Source organism: Ctenocephalides felis, unplaced genomic scaffold, assembly GCF_003426905.1.
Source record: "Ctenocephalides felis isolate EL2017-DRISC unplaced genomic scaffold, ASM342690v1 CF-g0.4_SCAFFOLD_00845, whole genome shotgun sequence".
Taxonomy (NCBI): Eukaryota; Metazoa; Arthropoda; class Insecta; order Siphonaptera; family Pulicidae; genus Ctenocephalides; species Ctenocephalides felis.
Window position 1 is genome coordinate 5,680,648 of NW_020536999.1, and position 21,053 is coordinate 5,701,700.

Below are 21,053 nucleotides of genomic sequence, written 5' to 3' on the forward strand. Positions count from 1 at the left end.
CTGTGAAGTTAGCGCCAGTCCATCTCTCAAGTGACAGTTCCTCACAACTCTTGAAGTCTGAGATTAAATATGTCATTATTATTATTATTATTATAATATCTGTGTAATTATTAATTATTAGTTTATAATGGCAACTGCAACAGCACTAAACCTCAAGATTTACCACCAGAAGGAGGCTACAAACCCATTAATTTCAAGAGGGTCCCTGCGAAAACATTCTTTTCTGGTATTGTATGGTGTTATGTCATACAAGAATTGTAATAATATAATAGATAAATGAAATAATAATAGTAATATATCTTATATTACTATAGTTGATACAATAATGATTGAGGTAGTAGTAAGATTTATTTTAGATACAAGATTATATTGGGTTTGTGTGTAGTATGTCAGGAGTACTTGTATAGGTTATTTATACTATGGCTCATAAAAACTAGTCAGATTTATGTACAAAGCTTTAGCAAGTGCTTTATGAATGGTTCTTAGTAGTTTTTATATATATATATATATATATATATATATATATATATGTTATTTATTAGGATTGTAGTTCATTATAAAATAGTATCGTAAACAGGTTTATCGTTGCCTAAAGTATATTCAACACTTGTATACTGAATAAAGCAAGAACGAACTAGATACAAATATTGCTTTAGGCATTTCATATATATATATATATATATATATATATATATATATATATAGTAAAAAATAGATAAAATTTACAAAAATCTAGTAAAAACTGTTTTATGCACTTGGGTCTTAAAATTTTGAATAATTTGTAGTTGAATTGTGGATTTTAGCATTTGATAAATAGTGCCATGTGAATTTAGGAAATTTTTTTTACATTTCTTTATAACTTGAAATATTCTTCCTGGATATTTTTATTCCTGGACATCAGTAAAAACTAGATAAAATTTACTAAATTATAGAAGAAAACTGCTATATACACTTTAGTATCAAAATTTTGTATAATTTGTAGTTAAAATGCAAGTTTCAGCATTTTGATAATTTATCATATATGAATTCAGAACATTTTTTTACGTTTATTCAAATAACTTTTAATTTTCTTCACGGACTTTATAATTTATTTATATCAGTAAAAACTAGATAAAATTTACTAGAATCTAGTAAAACTCGTTATATACACTTGCACATTGAAATTTTGAATAATTTGTAGTTAAAATGCGGACTTTAGTATTCCTTTAATGCAAATTTGGACATTTAGTACCTATTTTTTTTCCATTAACTAAATTTAATGAAGAATAAATAAATCTATGAATATTAATAAAAATACTTAACTTAATATCAGAAAATAATTGCTTCTTAGTCTTATAAGTATTTTGTAAATTTTTTTAAATTTTCTTCTTTGTTTCTTTCATAAAATTAATTGGCTTTGATTTTTTGTGATAAGTTAAATATACAAATATTCTAAAAACTGCTGAATGATGACACTCATTTACTGCCAAAACGTACATAAGTACAATTATTTATAAGAGAAGGCGGTTTTAAATAAATTCTCATTCTTATTTATTAAGAATATTATTTTATCCTAAAATAAGATAGCAAACATATCTAACAAGATCTGCCATTAATATTTTATTAAAAAAATATAATGAAATAAAAAATATTTCCAAACTTCAAATTTTTTTATCTTAAAATTCAAATTTCAAGTTTTTCGTTATTTTTTCAATTTCGACAACTCTTATTTTTTTTAAAATTATTTTACTAAAAATCATTCCAGACATTTTAATTTATTTACATTAGTAAAAACTTTCAATATTTATTAGAACAATAAATAATGATTTATTTATTTATACGTTTTGACACGTTTGTGTGTCATCATTCAGCAATTTTTTTTATTTAATATAAACAGTATCTAAAAGAATTTTTACAAAGTTTAAAAAGATTAAATTTAAAATATATTATGGATTAAAAGAAATTAAACAAGCAAAAAAAACACAAAAAATTAAACTAGCATTATTTATTGAATGATGACACACATTCCGTGTCGAAACGTATAAATAAATAGATCATTATTAATATTTATTGTTCTTTTAATTCGACGACTGGCTGCAAATTAACATTTCAAGAATATGTCTTAACGTCGAACAAAGGGTGGTCCTCGATATGGACAATTTCGAATTACTTTGCTCCCAAGGGTTCAAATCCTTTCAAATTAAAAAAAAAAATTCACTAAAAGTTTTAGCTCTTAATATTACCATTTAGATAGTCCGCAATTCAATTAAGTTTCGTAAACTTATTATTAAGTAAATTCTTGCGCCATCTGTGAAAGCAGACTTGTAATTTCGAAGGCAATTTATTACTGATAATTTTCGCGTCAAAATCACCATTTAAATAAATATTTTGTTGCAAAATTAATTTTGATGCCATGATGAATAAATATTTTGTTAAACAGTTCACATGGATTCAATTAGTGGTCAAGTGTTTTATAAATATTTTTACGTGTCGTAATATTTGAGTTATGCTATCACAGATGGTGCAAGAATGTATGGTAATAATGGATATACGAAACTTTTAATTGAATTGCGGACTGTCTAAATGTTAATATTGAAAGATAAAACTTTTAGAGGATTTTTTTGTATTAATTTGGAAGCGTTTGAGCACTTGGGATCAAAGAAATTCGAAATGTCCATATTAAGGACCACCTTATATATATATATATATATATATATATATATATATACTAGATGACCCGACAGACGTTGACCTGTACCTATGTCTACAATTTTTAATATAATATACTAATATTTACCGTTTACCTAAAAATAATAATTATTGCTTTTCAAAGTACTCTTCTAGCCAAAATGCATATACATTTATAATATGAACGATGTTAAATGTAGAACTGCTTTAAATAAAATGATGAGTCTCAATTCCCACACTATATTGGAAATTGAAGTCGTTTAAATTGTATAACATAACCATAACCATAACATAACACTGGTACTTCATGTTGGATTAAATTAATTTAATTTTTTATTATTTAAGATATACAAAATTGCACCTTAAACTTCTCCTAATCGATATCGTGAGGGCCGATTTGTATGTATTCATCTTTACTTTCACATTTATTGTTATAAAGTGAAATTTTTACGAATTTTAAAAATATTGTGGAAAGATTAGTAAAAGATGCAAAGAAATTATATATTGAAAAAAAAAACTATATTAAAAATATAATATCCGAATCTTGTGTTGACGCCCCTAAGGCGTGCGCTCGTATTTTTCGCAAAGCGTCGCATCAAAGGTAGGATCGGCCCTGATTAATACCTAATTTCATATTTTAAGTGAATTAATTTGTCATATCATGTTCATATGTGTATCATTCAATCTGTCATACATACACTGTATTTTATATTATTTCAATTTCTGGCACATCTCAGTCATAAGTTTATTTATTAATATGTATATTAATTTAGAAGGTTATTTATTAATATGAATATTCTAATATTGTCTAGCTAGGTTCATAAGTAAATTGATATTTTTGGCAGAATATAGTTTTCATTTATTTTCAATGCAAACAATGACATGTCGTTTTTTGCAATTTTTTTCCATTTATTTCTACAATATTGCACATACATCCCAGTACTTTATAATCACATACATGCTAGAAAATTTCTTCAACAAAGTTCAGAAAGGTTTATCAAAATCCGAATAATCGTTTAGGAGGAGTATACAGTGAGTGCTCGTAATTTAATATGGACTTTATATAATAGCAATAACGCTCAAATTGATTCTACGTTTTAGTTAGAAAACGTTTGTATGTGAAAAAGAAAAGGGCTGTTTTTCCGGAAATTATTCGATTTTTTCTTATCGTAAGAACCATCCTTGGACTTCAACGAACATTTTAAAAAATGAATTGACCAAATTGGTCCAGGCGTTGTTGAGTTATGCGCTTACCAACACATTTTGCGATCCTTTATATATATATATATATATATATATATATATATATATAAATAAATAAATAAATAACTATTTTTTCCCAGGTATCACTTGTTTCGGCATATTAGCCGGAGTAACATGTGCCAGTTGCTACCTCTACCTCCAAAATTGGAAGGATGTCCGTAGAGAAAAACTAGAAATGCGATCAGGACGAATTGCCCTGCACCCTTTGCTCCTGGCCGAAAGGGACCGCGAGTACTTGAAACAAATCAGACGAAACCGGGACGAAGAGGCCAGATTGATGGCAAATGTTAAAGGATGGGAGGTACGGAGGTAAAAAATATATGATTGTATATTATTTTTAATGTTTGTACTTTTATATTTAGGTCGGTAAATTATACAACGAGCCTGTGTACAAGACCGTGCCGAAAGACCAATTTGTGCAGCCTTCGTTCACAGAATTCTACATCCATGCCGACTATGCTGCTAAAGCTGACCGTAACGACTTGCAATTCTGGCATTAATATAATGTAGAAATATCTATAGCAAAGTTGTAGATAATTTTATTATTAAATAAACGTATTTTAGTCCAACGTCAAAAAGAAGCTACTCATTTTCTCAAACTTTGATGAATTTTTAAAATTAAACTACTTGTCGTAAAACCGTAATATTTCAGTAAGTTCTATAAGTATATATATATCGCCAAAAAAAGTTCCGTGAAAATCGGCTTAAATTTTTTTTTCAACAGTTAATTACAAGAAAACGGCTCGGTAGATTTTCACCTAAAACTAATCAGTATTATTCCCAACTGATATCTTTCGAACAGTTTTTGATTTTTTAAAATCGGTTCGGTAGTTTGAGGTTAAATGTGAACAAAAAGTTTAACACTTTTTTTCACATTACAAAGAAACGGCTCGGCAGACCGTCTCACAAAACTGACTGAGATAGTCCTCATTGAGATACATCAAATTTAAATTTCTAAAATCGGTTCAGGCGTTTTTGAGAAAACGTCGATCAAAGGTCTAATGTTGACAAATGCCAAAAAAAATATACTAATTTTTGCAAACTTTGAAGAATTTTAAAAATTAAACGGCTTATCGTGGGGCCGTGATATTTTAGTATAATCTATAAGACTATGGTATCTACCGTCAAAAAGAAATCATAAAAATCGTCGAAATTTTTTTTAAAAAAACTTTATTGCAATAAAACGGCCCGGCCGATCTCTACCAAAAACTAATCAGCACGATTCCCAACCAATATCTTTCGAACGGTTTTTGAATTTTCAAAATCGATTTAGAATTGCGGGCTAAAACGTGGACGAAAAGTTTTTCACTTTTCTGCGATTTGTAAAGAAACGACTCGGTTGATAGTCGCGCAAAATTGAAAAATGATAGTCCTCATCGAGATACATCGATCGGCTTTTAAATTTTTGAAATCGGCCCAGCCGTTTTCGAGAAAACGTCGATTTACGGCAAAAAATCTGTTCACACACACGCACACACATACTTTTTCCAAATTTGGTCTCATTCGATTCAGAATGGCTTGAAACGTCGAGAAAACAAAACTAGCGAGTCGGATTTTCTGATGAAAACATAAACTTCTCCTTCGAGATGTTAAATTTTTTTATGTATCTTTACGTTTCAGAGGTTTCTGAACATTTCGGTGTGTGTGTGTGTGGATACAAATTTTCGTCGATGATTTTTAGAACACGAGTCAACCTATTTGAATAATTCAAAAAACATTCGATTCGTATTGATAAGGAGACGGCACTTTTTGCACCGTATCTTCGAAACTCTCGGACCTGCCTTTGCCAAAAACTAATCAGCACGTCCCCATAATCTCCAATATTTAAAAAAAAATAATTTTTCTACACTAATTTAAGATCGGATACTTTGTCGAGATAAATAATAAGTTACTATAATTGTTGAGTATTGTTATTTAAAACAATGTGATGCTTCTATAGTATTTTCAAACTTCGAAACGTTTTCGAAAAATAATATTTTATAATTGTAATAAGAAGCAAAAAATATTTAGTAATTATCATAATTATTATGTATAAAGTTAGACAAAAATGAAAATTACGCAGATGTAATCTGTATGATATAAAATATTTTGGCGCAAATATCACTTAAAAAACCGTTACATTTTTACATAAGATGAAACAAACATCATTATCTATCAGTCCAATTTAATTTATATATCAGTCCTATTTCTTGTAACACGATATGAAGCCCTTTGGAAAGCAATAAATATTCAGTTTAATAACGAGTTGAGATAATATTTGACATTTGTTTATCTTATAGAATCTCTTGAAAATATAGCTGTTTATGCGATTATGGAATTTAAAGATAAATTTGTTCAGAGAAATTTAAACTTTAGGGTATTATGTATCAAATAGCGCTTATGTAAAAATACCGAACATACCGGTGTTTTTGGGGTAAATACCGGTAAAAATACCGTCGAAAAATCGGGCGGTTTACCGGTAATGCATTCCCTACAACTCGCCCTACAGGAAAAGTTAATAATGAAACTGTAAAATACACAAAAACAAATAATTCTTTTAATTCAATTATCCCCTTTATTAAAATGCTGGTTGACTTTTTCTCCAGCTCTTAGGCCCGAGTTTGTTCACTCGAGCCCTGTACAAATGCGACATTACAAAATACATTCCAGGTATTATCATAAAGAGCAAATAGATTCTTAAAAACGATGGAAGATGGAATGCGAAATTCCAACTGTTTGGCAATGAGACTGTGAATTTTTTGGTCTCTTCGAAATATGGTATGCATCTTAATACTATTATACCTTCGCATAGGACTCCTAAAGGGAATAAGGGTATCCAGATTGTGTACCTTAACCAGGTCAACAGGGCTATGTCTTTTTTGTACAGTTGTGATATGTAGTAGGGGTATCTGGAAATAAAAGAAAGGGGAAAAATTATTTAGAAAGTGAAAACAAAATTTGCTTTAAGGCGGCGTGCATTAATCACGTGATCGACTTTTTAAGAAAATTTGGAAACATCACCACCTTCCTCGCCAAAAATCACGTGTAAAATTTTTGAATACTTTTGAAAATTCAGATAAAATATGTGATATCTTAATATCCCCCTTCCTCACGTGATATTTCGTGATTTTTTGTCGAATCTCCCTGCCCCCTTAAAACCTCACGTGATTAATGGACGCCCCCTAAAATAAATTTAAAATACAATAAAATTCCCATTGAATTTATTGATGAAATATTGATAAATGTTTTATATATGAATATTATTTAACAAAGCAATATAAATTTAAATTACAAGAAAAAAAATTAACGAGTGAATTGTATTGTTAAAATAAATCATGAAATATTTTATTATATACATATTACATTAATTATAATTATTGCCTACATTTTTATTATCATTTTATTTTTATAGTTCTTTCAATATTTAATTTATTACTTTTGTTATGCATAATTTTTATTTTTATTATTATTGATAATAATTTACTTCAATTTTTATGTGTTATTCTTTTTTTTATCATTGAAAATTTTAATATCCAAGTGCATATTTTTTAATATCCAGTTTTTACTATATTTTAGTAAATATTCAAAATTTTAATATGCAAATGTAGAAAACAGGTTTTACTAGATTTTAGTTAATTTTATTTAGTTTTTACTGATGTAACTAAATTAAAATATCTAGAAGGAAAATTTCGAGTTATTTGAAAAAAAGTAAAAAAATGTCCTGAATCCATCCATACATTAAGGCAAAATTAAGTAAATACTAAAGTCCGTATTTCAACTACAAATTATTGAAAATTTTAATACCTAAGTGTATATAACAGTTTTTACTAAAATTTAGTTAAATTTATCTAGTTTTTACTGATGTTAGTATATTATAATGTCCAGGAAGAAAATTAAAAGTTATTTGAAAAAATGTAAAAAAATATCTTGAATCCATACATTAAGGCAAAATTAAGGAAATACTAAAGTCCGTATTTCAACTACAAATTATTCAACATTTCAATATCCAAGTATATAAAGCAATTTTTACTAGATTCTAGTAAATTTTATCAAAATTTTACTGATATAACTAAATTAAAATATCCGGGAAGAAAATTCAAAGTTATTTTAATAAATGTAAAATAATGTCGCCTTGCTAATTATTTTACAAGAAAATAAATCTTCCAGTAAGTTTTATTCAAACTTTTGTATAAAAAACAGTTTTTTCTAGATCCCAGTAAATTTTATCTGGTTTTTACTAGATAATAAGAAATATTTGTCAAAATTGTAAAAATAACAAAAAAAATTAAATGTAAATTGTTTGAAATTATGCAAAAAAAGGTTTGTTTCTAAGGATGTATAAAACATAAATCTAAATGGACAAAATTTGTTGTGCGATAAAAAAAACAATGAAAAAAAATCCCATTGATGTTACTGTCTTCATAACATGAAATTATTCATTCATTAAAATTATAACTTAATTTTATTTTTTGTGTAAATTGATGTTTTTTAGTTCTTTTCATATTTATTTTTATCATTTTCAAAATTTTATCTAGTTTTTGAATAGAATTAGAATTATTCATTTTACTGGATTCTAGTAAATTTTATCTAGTTTCTACTGGTGTATATAAATAAAAATGTCTGCGAATAAAATTAAAAGTTTTTAGAAGAAATGTATAAAAACTGTCCTAAATTCATATAAGGCAAATTAAGAAAATACTAAAAACCGCATTTTAAATTATTTGATTTACAACATTTGATATACAAGATTTTAGTAAATTTTATCTAGTTTTTACTGGCAAAACTAAATATTCAAAATATTCAAAATTTCATTATGTAAGTTTATAAACAGTTTTTAATAGATTTTAGTAAATTTTATCTAGTTTTTACTAATGTATACAAATTAAATTACAAATTAAAATTTTGATATTAAGTGTATATAACTAGTTTTACTAGATTTAAGTAAACTTTATCTAGTTTTTACTAATGTAAAAAAAAATAAAATGTCCGGGAATAAAATTAAAATTTATTTGAAGAAATGTGAAAAAATGTCCTAATTTCACATATGGCAAATTAGTTAGAAAATTAAAATGTCCGGAAAGAAAATTTCAAGTTATTCAAAAAAACAAAAAAAATCCTAAACTCACTCAACACATCTCTAACCAAAAATAATTTTCAATTTAAATATCCATTTCCAAAAAATACTTTTTACAAAAAAAATTCTTACCTTATCAATTCTATCAGCGCCCAAGCAAAAAACAAATAAAACACAACCGGCTTCGTCTGCATCCTGGGTTCGCTTTCAATCATACAAAAAAGTATGAAAAACCTTCCAGTAGTCTGCATCATAGGCGTCATGATGCCTCCTTTAGTATACCCGAATAACGGATGCATAACTTCCAAAAACTGTAATAACTGGCAAAACCTGAAAGCCCCACCGACTGCTGAATAAGTACCGGGCATGGATTCAGGACCGTCTCGACAGTACCTTACAAACATCACTAGTGATATGTAACAGAATCCGATGAATTGGAGGAAATTGTAAATGACTAGGTATACTTTTTTCATATCTTCTGGAAAAAAAAAATTATATAAGATGAAGGATTGGTAGGGGTAATGAAAATATTTGCAGTGCCTTTAATGTATCCATATTCTTCTTTGTGTAGTTTTTTGTACATTTCGGGATAGTCTTGCATAATGTCTAGTTTTTCTTTTATTAGGAAGTTTGGCGAATGCCAATTGTCAATGTCGACCTGGGATAAAATATAATATAAGTAATATATATATATATATATATATATATATATATATATATATATATGTATATTTACTTTTAACCAAGCAGGTTTTTGTGGATGACAGGTTAGTCTCGGCCACCATTCGTTTATTGATTTTTTCAGCACAAATTCAATCGTATTTGGCAAAATTTGATAATTAGACTTCTGCAACAACAAGAAAACACAAACATTAAATTCATAACCACAATTTTTCATTTACAATTATAATACATTTATCTACTTACTTGAGGATCAATCCCTGAGTAAAACACTAACTCAAAACTATATCTGTTCGACTTAGATTTAACATAAAAATCCAAATGACTTTCACTCAAACTAATATTAGGATCCTGAAACAAACAAAAAGTATTTTAATACTTGTTTTACTATAAATAGAATGTCACTAACTTTTATATCGGATAAATCGACTTTCAGAGTGATTTTTGATAAGTTTTGTGACCAGTATACAATTGGGTTTGAATTTAAAACCATTTCATAGTTTGTTTAATGAATTATTCATGTATTTTGGTCAAAATATTATTGAGAAATGTAAACTTGACACCGGTCGATATTTTTGTGTGTGGTGTTGCCAGAGATAAATGAAATAAATATAAATGTAAATACATGTTTATAGTATCCATCACATGTGTTTTATTTAATTAATTAAATTTGTGTAGTTTATTTAAACTGTTTTATTCAAAATTTGTTGATTACTGGATGAACTGTCAAATAACTTCTTTCAACTGTCAAAAGCGACATGAAGTTGTCAGTTATCAACTGTCAACACTTTTGAAATGAAATATAAATTTATAATATTAATAACATTTAAATATTAATAACATTTAAATATTAATAATAATTAACAATATAAACGTATACGCAAAATAATTTATTTAACAAACTCAATGTGTTATCTATATATTATATTTTTACAGTTTGTTTAAAATAAAACCTGTCAGCAATCAACTGTCAAGTGGCCATTATTGCAAAACCAATTGTTAAATTAATTGAAACAGCAAATATTTATATATTTATATATTGATTATGTAAATTTAACGGTATTAATTGATGCAAGTTATATAAACTATCAAATTTACGTTAAAGTTAATTTAAAATTTTAAATTTACCGCAAATAGGGAACGGGCAAGCTCTCCTCTAGCGGATTTTAAGTGCAACTTGGATTCCAACAAATATGGCGGATGACACATTTATGAGTTGAATTTGCTGTCAACTAATATTTGTTTTGACGTAAAACGTGCATTTTTAGGTTAAACATTTAATAATTCATATTTCTTACATATTTTCATCATTTATTTTTTATGATTTTACAATAACAGAGGTAAGAATAATGAAATTCAAAATATAAATTTTGTTTGCTACTACCAATATGCATACTATTTACATTCAGGAAGGATATTCAATCAGAAAAATATTGAAAGTTCAAAGTTTGAAGAGGCTTTAGTAAATTAAATCAATATTTGCTTAAATGATCATATTTACATGCATAAAAACATTATTAAAAATCCATTTGTGAGTTTGATTCTTAGAAAACACTAATTATGAAAGTTAGAAATTAGTTATATTGCTTTAGGTTTTACTTTTCAGATTCATTCGTTGGTAGTTTCCAGGGTATTTGAAAGTAGGTTCTTATTTATTTGCACTCCAGATGGCTTTATTTCATTTGTTAATAATGTGGGCTTAGGCAGAATCACTCCAACCCAAATTAATGTACTCTCGGGCGTAATAAAAAAAAGTAAAATCTGGATGTGCTGTATTAACTGACAAAGGTAAATTCATGAGTAAAAAAGACAAAGTTTTTAATTGTACTTTATAGTCAGGATTTTCATCAATATGGACTGAGTTAGACAAATTAATAAATATAGCAGTACTTGTGCATATGCTATTTGTTTAAAATTAAATTTAAAACGGATTATTTTCACCAGGAGATATTAATTAAACTCACTTTGAAGCTAGTGTGCGTATACATGTAGAATGAGTCATACACAGAATGAAAATTTTAAAACTTCTATGTAATATACCAAAGGACTATCAATTTTCTGGTGAAAATATTGTTTTTTTATGTCCTATTTTGGTGAATCTTCAAACTTTCATTATTGGATAAGATGGGGATGGTAAATGAAAGAAATGTTAATTTATATTAGATTAAATATATATGTATCATGACTGTTAGCTTGTATAATAATATTAACTGTACATAAATGTTATATGTAATACATAAATTGAAAGCTTTTGGAAATCAAAGATGAATACTTCTTATATGTACCTAAATTAATCTGAAAGAAAAAACATTGAGAGCATATAATTTAAAGTATAAAATTTTAACAGGTATGTAATATTAAATTCACACAAATAATTACCAATCTATGGAGGAGACCCTCTTCTATCAATATTAGCAAATACTGCTCATCGGTATAAAATTTTGGAGAAATTCTTCAACCGTGCATATACTGATACAATAGCTTCCTAAACTTTCAAAAGTAATATCTTTTTATGCAATAAAACAAAACATACCTGCAGTAATGCAATAATACAAAACAATTAAATCAAATCAAATTGCAGTGTAGAAATCCTGTAAGTCCTGACGTCCTATCAAATATGAGATTCATTCTGCAACAAAGTACTAATAGAAAGATCTAAACTTTGTTCAGCTGATAACACAACATGCAAATCATAAAATATCTTATGGCCTTGTCTGAAAATTTTATCATACCTTTAAGCAACACATGTTTGTTTTAATATGGTGGTCAATAGCAAATACATTTTAATTATGAGTACATACCTCAATGAATCTATCCAACGAAGCAATTTATTTCTTCTAACGTTAATTATAACAAAATTCACTTTCTTATTCATGCGCTTCTTCACTTAATATACGCACATGATTGGTGACTCAGATATGCCGCATTATTATTAGAAATAAATAAAAATTGCGATTATAAGAAGCAATAACCATCTTTAACAAGCACATAAGTTTGAATAAAACCTGTCAAAATACGAAATAAAACCTGTCAAACGCCATCTTGTTTGGAATCCTTGTTTGCACTTTTTCGCCACCCCGAGAAGTCATGGCGTTTTCACTGACATTTTTATGAGCTTGCCCGTTCCCTATTGCATTTTGCAACTGTCAAACTTAAGTGATATGAAGTTGTCCATTAACGAATTAATACGAATTTAAATGCTAAATCAAATGTAATATAAATATATTAATAATGATATAAACATATTTTAATTAATTTAACCACATATTATCTATTTGTATTATTATTATTACTATTACTATTTTTGTTTACATTTAACCTAAACCTGTCAATTACAAACTGTCAAGTGACGCAGAAGCAAATGTCAGATCTTATGTGATTGCGAATTGCGATTTTGTTTTGATAATGACGTAAAAACGTAATTGGCAAATTGTTTGATTAAATTTTTGTTAAATAACGAAAAATACAATGGCACTTTATCGTCTGACTAATAATTGTTTGCGCAGGAGCTTGAGTACTCCTGCGGCATTGTATCATGCTAAAGTAAGTAAAATAAATAGTAACCAAAAAAAAAAAATAGAATAAAAAGACTTTGAAATTAAATTGTACCCATGAAAACATAAAAAATGTCAAATTTAGTATTTATAAAGCATTTATCTTCCACCTTATTCAAAATTTGTACCAAATTCTAACTCAAACTTGTTATTTGCACATACAAGGTTTTTCTAACCTAAAAATGCTTGTATCATTTATATATTTTACTTATATTCATATTTTAAGGTGGTCGATCATTACGAGAATCCAAGAAACGTAGGAGCTCTGGATAAAAATTCCAGCAATGTCGGTACAGGGCTTGTGGGAGCACCCGCTTGTGGTGATGTCATGAAATTGCAAATACAGGTTCGCAAAGACTTAAAGCATTATAATAGAATAGAATAATTAATTCAATACGCAGATGAACTATGTTTTCATTATTTTCCCCCCAGGTTGATGAAAATGGAAAAATCATTGACGCCAAATTCAAAACGTTTGGCTGCGGTTCTGCCATAGCCTCCAGCTCTTTGGCCACCGAATGGGTGAAAGGAAAGACCATAGAGGAGGCTTCTAAATTGAAGAATACAGATATCGCTAAAGAACTGGCTTTGCCACCCGTGAAACTGCATTGCTCAAGTAAGAAATGATAAAAGAAATATAAATAAAACTTTGTATGATAAAAGAGTTACTTGTAGGGCTGTGGAAGCCCAGTGGTCCAATTATAAAAATTAAATAAAGTAGGGATAATTCAATCATAAATTTTAGGATTCATAAATATATATATTGATTTTTTAATTATGTCGTCAAAAAATGTCGGAAATTTACACTTTTAATGAATTTGTATTAAGCGAGTCTAAAGAAGTTTTACTTCAAAAATTTTTGATTATATCCTTTATGGCATGTGGGGTATCGTTTAAAAGGTCTCGACGAGTAGAAAATGATTTTTTATAAAAAAATGAGTATATTGTAATAAACACGTTATATATATATATATATATATATATATATATATATACTATTAAATTATTATTAAAACATAAAATATTAGTTTTTTTTTAATTCTATTGTGTAAGTTGTAAAACTTTTGTAGCGAATACTAAAATTAACTATGTGATTTGGCCAAAAAAATTACACTTTTAACGAATTTGTATTAAACGAGTCTAAAGAAGTTTTACTTCAAAAAATTTATATTCTATTTTTTATGGCATGTGGGGTATTGTTTGAAAGGTCTTGACGAGTAGAAAATGATGAGTGCAAAAAATATTGTTATAAAATATTACGTACAATAATTACACCTAGTTTCTTACCTTTCCAGTGTTGGCAGAAGATGCTATCAAGGCAGCTTTGTCCGATTACAAAATCAAGCAGCAGAAAATGGAAGCAAAGTCATCCTAAATCTTGATCATCCCCTACAGCTCTCGTAGTCAAGTTGTAGTCTAAAAAAAAACATTAGTAATTAGCTTTAATCTCTATTTGCTATATTTTTAATTGTGACGGATGTAAAACAATATTATTAATTTTGTATGTGATAAATGTTATAGGTTGTTGAAGAATGGAATATATATTTATGTACAAATAATGTATGAGTTTTATTTGTTTATTATTTACATAATATGCATGAAGACAAATTATTGTTGATGTGAGATTTATTGGATATCATAAAATATAATTGATTAGTTTTAATTGATTGTGGCAATTAGTTAATTGGTTTCCTCGAAATGTATACATTGTATTTAAAGTATGCATGTGTTTTAAATTTGCATAATCATGTTTACTATTATGTAATAATATTTATTTACATTTTTCTTTTAATATTGTAATATATATATATATATATATATTGAAATATAAATGTGCATATAATAATAATCAAATAATTGCAGCCAAAATAGTCAAACTAACTAAGTGGTGTATGGCATCGTGCCTTAAGGCAAATTCCTGAAACTTCGTGTACTGGAAACTAAATTACTAAAAACAAACTTTATAAAAATTAAATTTTTGAGAGAATTTTAAATTTTTGAAAAAAATTGTCTTTATAACAAAAATGAATTTTTTTTGTATTTCATTTTTTTTTTGCAAATTTTGAACATTTTTTTTAAGCCATCGCGCTGAACACACAAAAACATCCATTTTTTCTAAGGAGTGCCAAAATGTTTAGCAACCTCTGAAACGTAAAGATATGCAAAAATTTTCATTTTCGATTTTTTTTTGCGATTACTATAACTTACGCCTACGGAAAGTTAAAAAAAAAAACAAATTAAGCAATAAATGAAATAAATCACTATAATGTATGTTTCGGCGCTGTATGTGTGTCATCTTTGATCAAATGAGTGTTAAATTAATGCTAAGTTTATAAAAATTAAAAAAATATTAAATATAATAATATTAATAAGCAAATCAGGAAAAAAACAAAATTAAATACATCGTTTTACAAAAAAAAATTAAACTGGTAATAAAATAAAATGTACAAGTATAATAAATTAAAAAAAGTGATGTGAGGGATATGAAATTAATAACCTTGGTCTTTTTTAATAAATTCTAGATAATTTTTTTTACAACTTGTTAACTTGCTAAATGATGACACACATATAGCGTCGAAACGTACATAATGAATATAAACATAGCCTTGCCATAATATTGGTATATTTTTGGCCCCTATATTTATGCTTTTAATTTTAGTTAACTTATTTTATTTTTGGTGTCAAACGATTCAGAATGACTAGAAACGTCGAGGAAATATAAATTTATCGATTCGGATTTTCATACAAAAACATAAACTTTGAAAAACTTAAAATGTTAAGATTTTTTTAGATTGAAGTTTTTCAAAAATTTTACCAAAAATTTCAAAATTTGTAAAATTTACGTTAAGTTATTTGTAAATGTGCATTTGAAAAAACAAACTGCCAAAAACTTTAAAACAAAACATTCTCCTAACAAAATTTAAAAAAAATTCAAAGTTTCGAAACAAATTAATAAGAATGTAAAATAAAATATGATATTTTCTACAATTTTTAGAGAATTATAAAAATACAAAGAAAATTACACTGGATCTGTCATCGTAAAAATGTAGTATATACTTTCTACATCAATACGAAGCGAATGGTTTTTGAATCATTCAAATCGGACGCGCCGTTCTCTCAAAAACTTGATTTGTATTTTCTGCACTCTTTGCTTCGTATCTCCATAACGGCTGGACCTGCCTTTGTCAAAAACTAATCAGCACATCTCCCCATCAATGGAAATCAAATATATTTGAACCATTTAAATCGGTTGATCCGCGTGCCTGAAAACGTGGACGAAAAACACACAAAAACACACAAAATACACACACACACACATCCATTTTTTTCTGAAGTGTTTCAAAATGTTCTGTATCTCCAAAACGGCTTGACCTCCCTGTGACAAACTAGTCAGCACGTCTACTCGTTAATAGGAATCGAATGTTTTTTGAACCATTCGAAATCGGTTGATCCGTGCGCCCGAAAACGTGGACGAAAAATTGTATCCATACATACATACACACACACACATCCATTTTCTCTGAGGTATGCCAAAATGTTCAGAAACATTCAAAACGCCGAGAAATGTAAAAATTTTCAATTTCGATTTTCGGCCCATTACAATAACTTATCCTACGGGATGTTAAAAATGTAGAAAAATTTTATAAATTGTACATCATTTGTGAAACCTCCAGGAATTTCTAAGAGTACATATAACAGTTCGCCAAACAAATTTGTTTTCCAAAACTTTCCAGGAAATTAAACATTCCCAAAAATCATCAAGCATCAAACCAAAAATCCCCTTTTCCAAAATGCCAAAAAAATTCGCCAAGTACCATCTTTCTACCATCAGCACCAAATTTCCGATCGTCCATTCCAAGAAACAAATCATCTTCTCATGAAACTAATCACAATTTCCTTATCTAATTTTATCAATTGGTATTTTTAATTACCACTACCAATAATCAATCGATGCAACTATCAATTGATCGTGATCTATCCCGAGAAGAGTTCACAGATCGCCTTATCACGAAATCTGTGTTATAAAGAACTTTTATGTTTTCATCATCAATCATCCCGATCAATAATTAGAGACAAGGACACCATGATTAGATGTCGTCTTATAAAAGATGTGATTTGGTTGTGGTAGGTATCAGTTGTTATTTGCCAGAAGACGAGAGAAGAAATCCGAGAAATAATCGAGAGGATAAATGAATCGTTTCATAGTAAGTGATACAATGATATATATAATAGTACTAGCAAAACCCGACAAACTCCGTTTCGCCACCAGATGGTTTCGTGAGAAAGATGAAGAAATTTCTAGTTTGTTTTATATTGAAAAGGAAAAATTTGATTTCATTACCTAACAGTAATGAATTTATTTCGATTACAAAAATGAAGTGTTTTTTAGTTAAACTTCTCAGTAAATGAAAGTGAATCGCCAATTATCCGTTTCATTGAAGTGCACTTTGATAAACCACATTTTTTGTTTTTTGGTCTGACGTTAACACAAACAAAGCAAATGGTTTTCCAACTCGTATAACAGCCCATGTGAAAAACAATGATTTTCTAAATAATCTATCTGAAATTTATCCCGCAAACACTAAGCTATTGGCCTTGCGACTTGTTATTGCGAACTGGAAATTGCAATCGTTTGAAGTCAAACGGAAGACCAGTCGGAATCATTGGTATGTCACCAAATCGCCAGCAATTTTTGATTGAATGGTGAAATTCAGTGCGTGTACGTCATTATTCTCTGCGGAAAGTATTGCTAGTTGACTTAACCAAGCATAATTCTGATAATTCTCACTAATGTCATCACTCGAATTTTGAATTACGGTGCGTGAAGTTCCAGCAATTTGCATTAAGGCACGATGCCATACACCATTAGTTTGTATTTATATTTATAAATATTTAAAATAAATCTATTATCTTTCAGGTGTTTTTGTCAGCTTTGCTGCTTCTATTTTCAACGATAACAGCAAAGCCCTACGGAGCAACTCATGCCTCCAAACCAGTAACCGAGATCGGGGCAGAAGGATGCAAAGGAGGTTCCTCCTGCGGTCTAGGAAGTGGTGGACTGGGAAGTGGTGGTCACGGAGGCTCTGGCAGCAGTAGTTTTGCCAGTTCCTCAGCGCACAGCAGTGCTAGCTCTGGAAGCTTTGGTGGTGGAGGCGGTGGTGGATTTGGACCTGGAGGCGGTTTAGGAGGAGGTGGTGGTCATGGAGGTCTCGGATCTGGGTGGTTTGGGATCCGGAGGTGGCCACGGCGGAGGTGGTGGTGGTTTAGGATCCGGATGGTGGCCACGGAGGAGGTGGATTCGGATCTGGTGGTTTAGGATCCGGAGGCGGCCTCGGTGGTGGTCACGGTGGAAGTGATGGTTTTGGATCCGGAGGACATGGAGGCCTCGGATCTGGCGGTGGTCTTGGAATCTGGAGAGGAGGAGGAGGAAGTTATGGATGGTGGCGGTAGTCACGGAGGTGGGTCTGGCTCCGGTGGTGGTCTAGGATCTGGTGGTCTGGGTTCCGGAGGTGGCCACGGCGGAGGTCTCGGTCCCGGAGGTAGCCACGGAGGAGGTCTAATCGGCGGTCCAGGATTTGGAGGCGGCTCTGGTGCCCATGGAGGCTCCGGAAGTAGTAGTTTTGCAAATTCTGGAGCAACTTCCGGAGCTTATACGAGTGGAGTGGGTGGCGGTCACGGAAATGAACTCGGAGGTGGCCTTGGAGGAGGCGGACATGGTGGAGGCCTTGGAGGTGGCGGCCATGGGAGGAGGTTTAGGCGGAGGCCTTGGAGGCGGACACGGTAGTGGTTTAGGCGGAGGCCTCGGAGGCGGACACGGTAGTGGTTTAGGCGGAGGCCTCGGTGGTGGCCACGGTAGTGGTCTAGGCGGAGGCCTCGGAGGTAGCCACGGAGGCGGATCAGGATTGTTGGTGGAAGTCACGGTGGTGGTTTAGGAGGCTCCGGAGGTCATGGTGGATACGGAGGTGGAGGCCATGGTGGTTCCTCAGGATACGGTGGAGGCTTTGGCGGCGGTCCAGGGGGTGGCCACGGAGGATTTGGTGGTGGACCTGGTGGTGGCCACGGAGGCTTTGGTGGTGGTCCTGGTGGTGGCCACGGAGGCTTCGGTGGTGGTCCTGGTGGTGGTCACGGAGGTTTTGGAGGAGCTGGTGGAGGAGCGTTTAGTAGTTCTCACGCAGGCGCCTTTGGCGGCGGTCATGGAGGTGGATGCAGCGGAAGCGGTAGTGATGAATTTGGAGGCAAGAGAATATATTTATCATAATTTATTATATAATACTTTCATCATTCCTTTTAATTTTAAGGAAGTGGTGAATTTCTAGGAGGACCCCACGGAGGCGGAGGACACGGTGGTCATGGAGGTCATGGTCACGGCCATGGCGGTTTCCACGGTCACGGTCACAAAGGTCACGGTTCATATGGTTAGTTAGAATAAATTTATTAAGTATATTGTAAAATAAAAAATTAAATAAAACATTAAACAATATTAATGTTAGTATTTAATTATTTATTTTATCTTTTGCAAATTTTGAACCGATCGTCTAAAAAAATAAATTTGTAAGAAACTAAATTATATGTACAGTGTCCATGCATCAAAAAATCCTACAGAAACTCAGTATATTTTTCGTTCTTGGTTATGTTTGAAATAAAATAGTTTATTTCCATTACTAATTGAGTAAAATTAGTAACGAGATGCCACACTAGATTGCAGGAGAATTATATTATTAATAAATAAATTCTATGTTTCTATTTTATTTCCAGGACACCACCGTTACTAAAGATCCTAAATGCTAGTCATTTGCCACTTCATCAACACCAAATTTTCTCATTAAACTATATTTTTAGTCGATAAAATAATAAATATTGTTAATAACTTATTTAAGATAATATTGTTGTAAATAAATAATATTTGTAAATATATAAGAGTTAAAAATTGAATAATGCGTTTGTATATTAAACACTGATGATGTAATTATTTAATAAATAATAAACAATGTTTATTATATATACAGAAGGAAATTAATTATATCATCAAGGCAATTAATGTCATGCTCTTGATTTATGACAAAAACTTGTATTATTATATACAAATGCACTTGAAACATTGCAAAGTGTTGCATTTGTTTGAATAAATAAATGAATTTGTTATGACGCAAATTAGTAAATTTATTAATTTTTCATAGACATTTGAAATTCAATGCTTGACATTTGATATTACATTTTTAAAATATGACACTAGACGCTACAAGTTCAACATTGGAACAATTTGACTCTTTGACTTCCAACGTTTCACTTCAAAATTAATATTTCCACTACAAATTTAATACTATTTTTGCTCAATCAGACATTTGGCTCTTCAAGATTGATATATACAATTTAATTGTGACTTTTTTACTTCAAAATTAATATCTACACTTACGAATAAAAATATGAGAATTAGCACTTCAAAATTTATTACCGCCACTTCAAATTTAACAACTAATTATTAACTATACATTTCAAATTTGATAACCTCACTCCAAATATTACTCTTTCAATTCAAAATTAATGTCCATACTTCAAATATGACGCTTAGCACTTCAAAATAGATATTTTGCACTTAAAATTTGACACTTGGCACTTCAAAATAGACATTTTGAACATAAAATTTGATATAAACACATCAAAATTGATACTTGGCGCTTCAAATTTAAAGTTTAGCACTTCAAATTACATATTTTGAACATAAAATTGGATATAAACACTTCAACTTTGATACTTGGCACCTTCAAATTAGACATTTTTGACATCAAATTTGATATAAACAATTCATTATGGACTCCTTCGCTCCGAATTTGTGA

The 21,053-nt window shown here is 29.7% G+C and overlaps 2 protein-coding genes and 1 long non-coding RNA gene across 3 annotated transcripts in view; 1 reads left to right on the plus strand and 2 right to left on the minus strand.

Moving 5' to 3' along the window:
- LOC113370319 (Krueppel-like factor 9) overlaps positions 1-21,053 on the minus strand; it is a 526,951-nt gene that overhangs the window by 251,484 nt on the left and 254,414 nt on the right. The window lies entirely within an intron of this gene.
- Positions 6,485-10,157, minus strand: LOC113370291 (very-long-chain (3R)-3-hydroxyacyl-CoA dehydratase 3-like). Its single transcript, XM_026610966.1, has 6 exons — positions 10,074-10,157; positions 9,911-10,015; positions 9,720-9,830; positions 9,524-9,641; positions 9,116-9,461; positions 6,485-6,818 (listed from the first exon to the last, which is right to left on the minus strand). The coding sequence occupies exons 1-6, from the start codon at positions 10,155-10,157 to the stop codon at positions 6,488-6,490; spliced, it is 1,095 nt and encodes a 364-aa protein (XP_026466751.1). The 3' UTR covers positions 6,485-6,487.
- On the plus strand, positions 11,074-11,459 carry LOC113370400. Its single transcript, XR_003366561.1, has 2 exons — positions 11,074-11,195; positions 11,271-11,459. It is a non-coding gene; the product is annotated as an uncharacterized LOC113370400 (long non-coding RNA).

Excerpts from the sequence above, each read along its gene's own strand:
- LOC113370291 (XM_026610966.1), bottom strand. The coding sequence starts at position 10,157 with ATGGTTTTAAATTCAAACCCAATTGTATACTGGTCACAAAACTTATCA. Across the intron at positions 9,462-9,523 it reads AGAATATGGATACATTAAAG|AAGATATGAAAAAAGTATAC; the intron begins GCACTGCAAATA and ends TTTTTTTTCCAG. Across the intron at positions 6,819-9,115 it reads GCGCTGATAGAATTGATAAG|ATACCCCTACTACATATCAC; the intron begins GTAAGAATTTTT and ends TTTTATTTCCAG.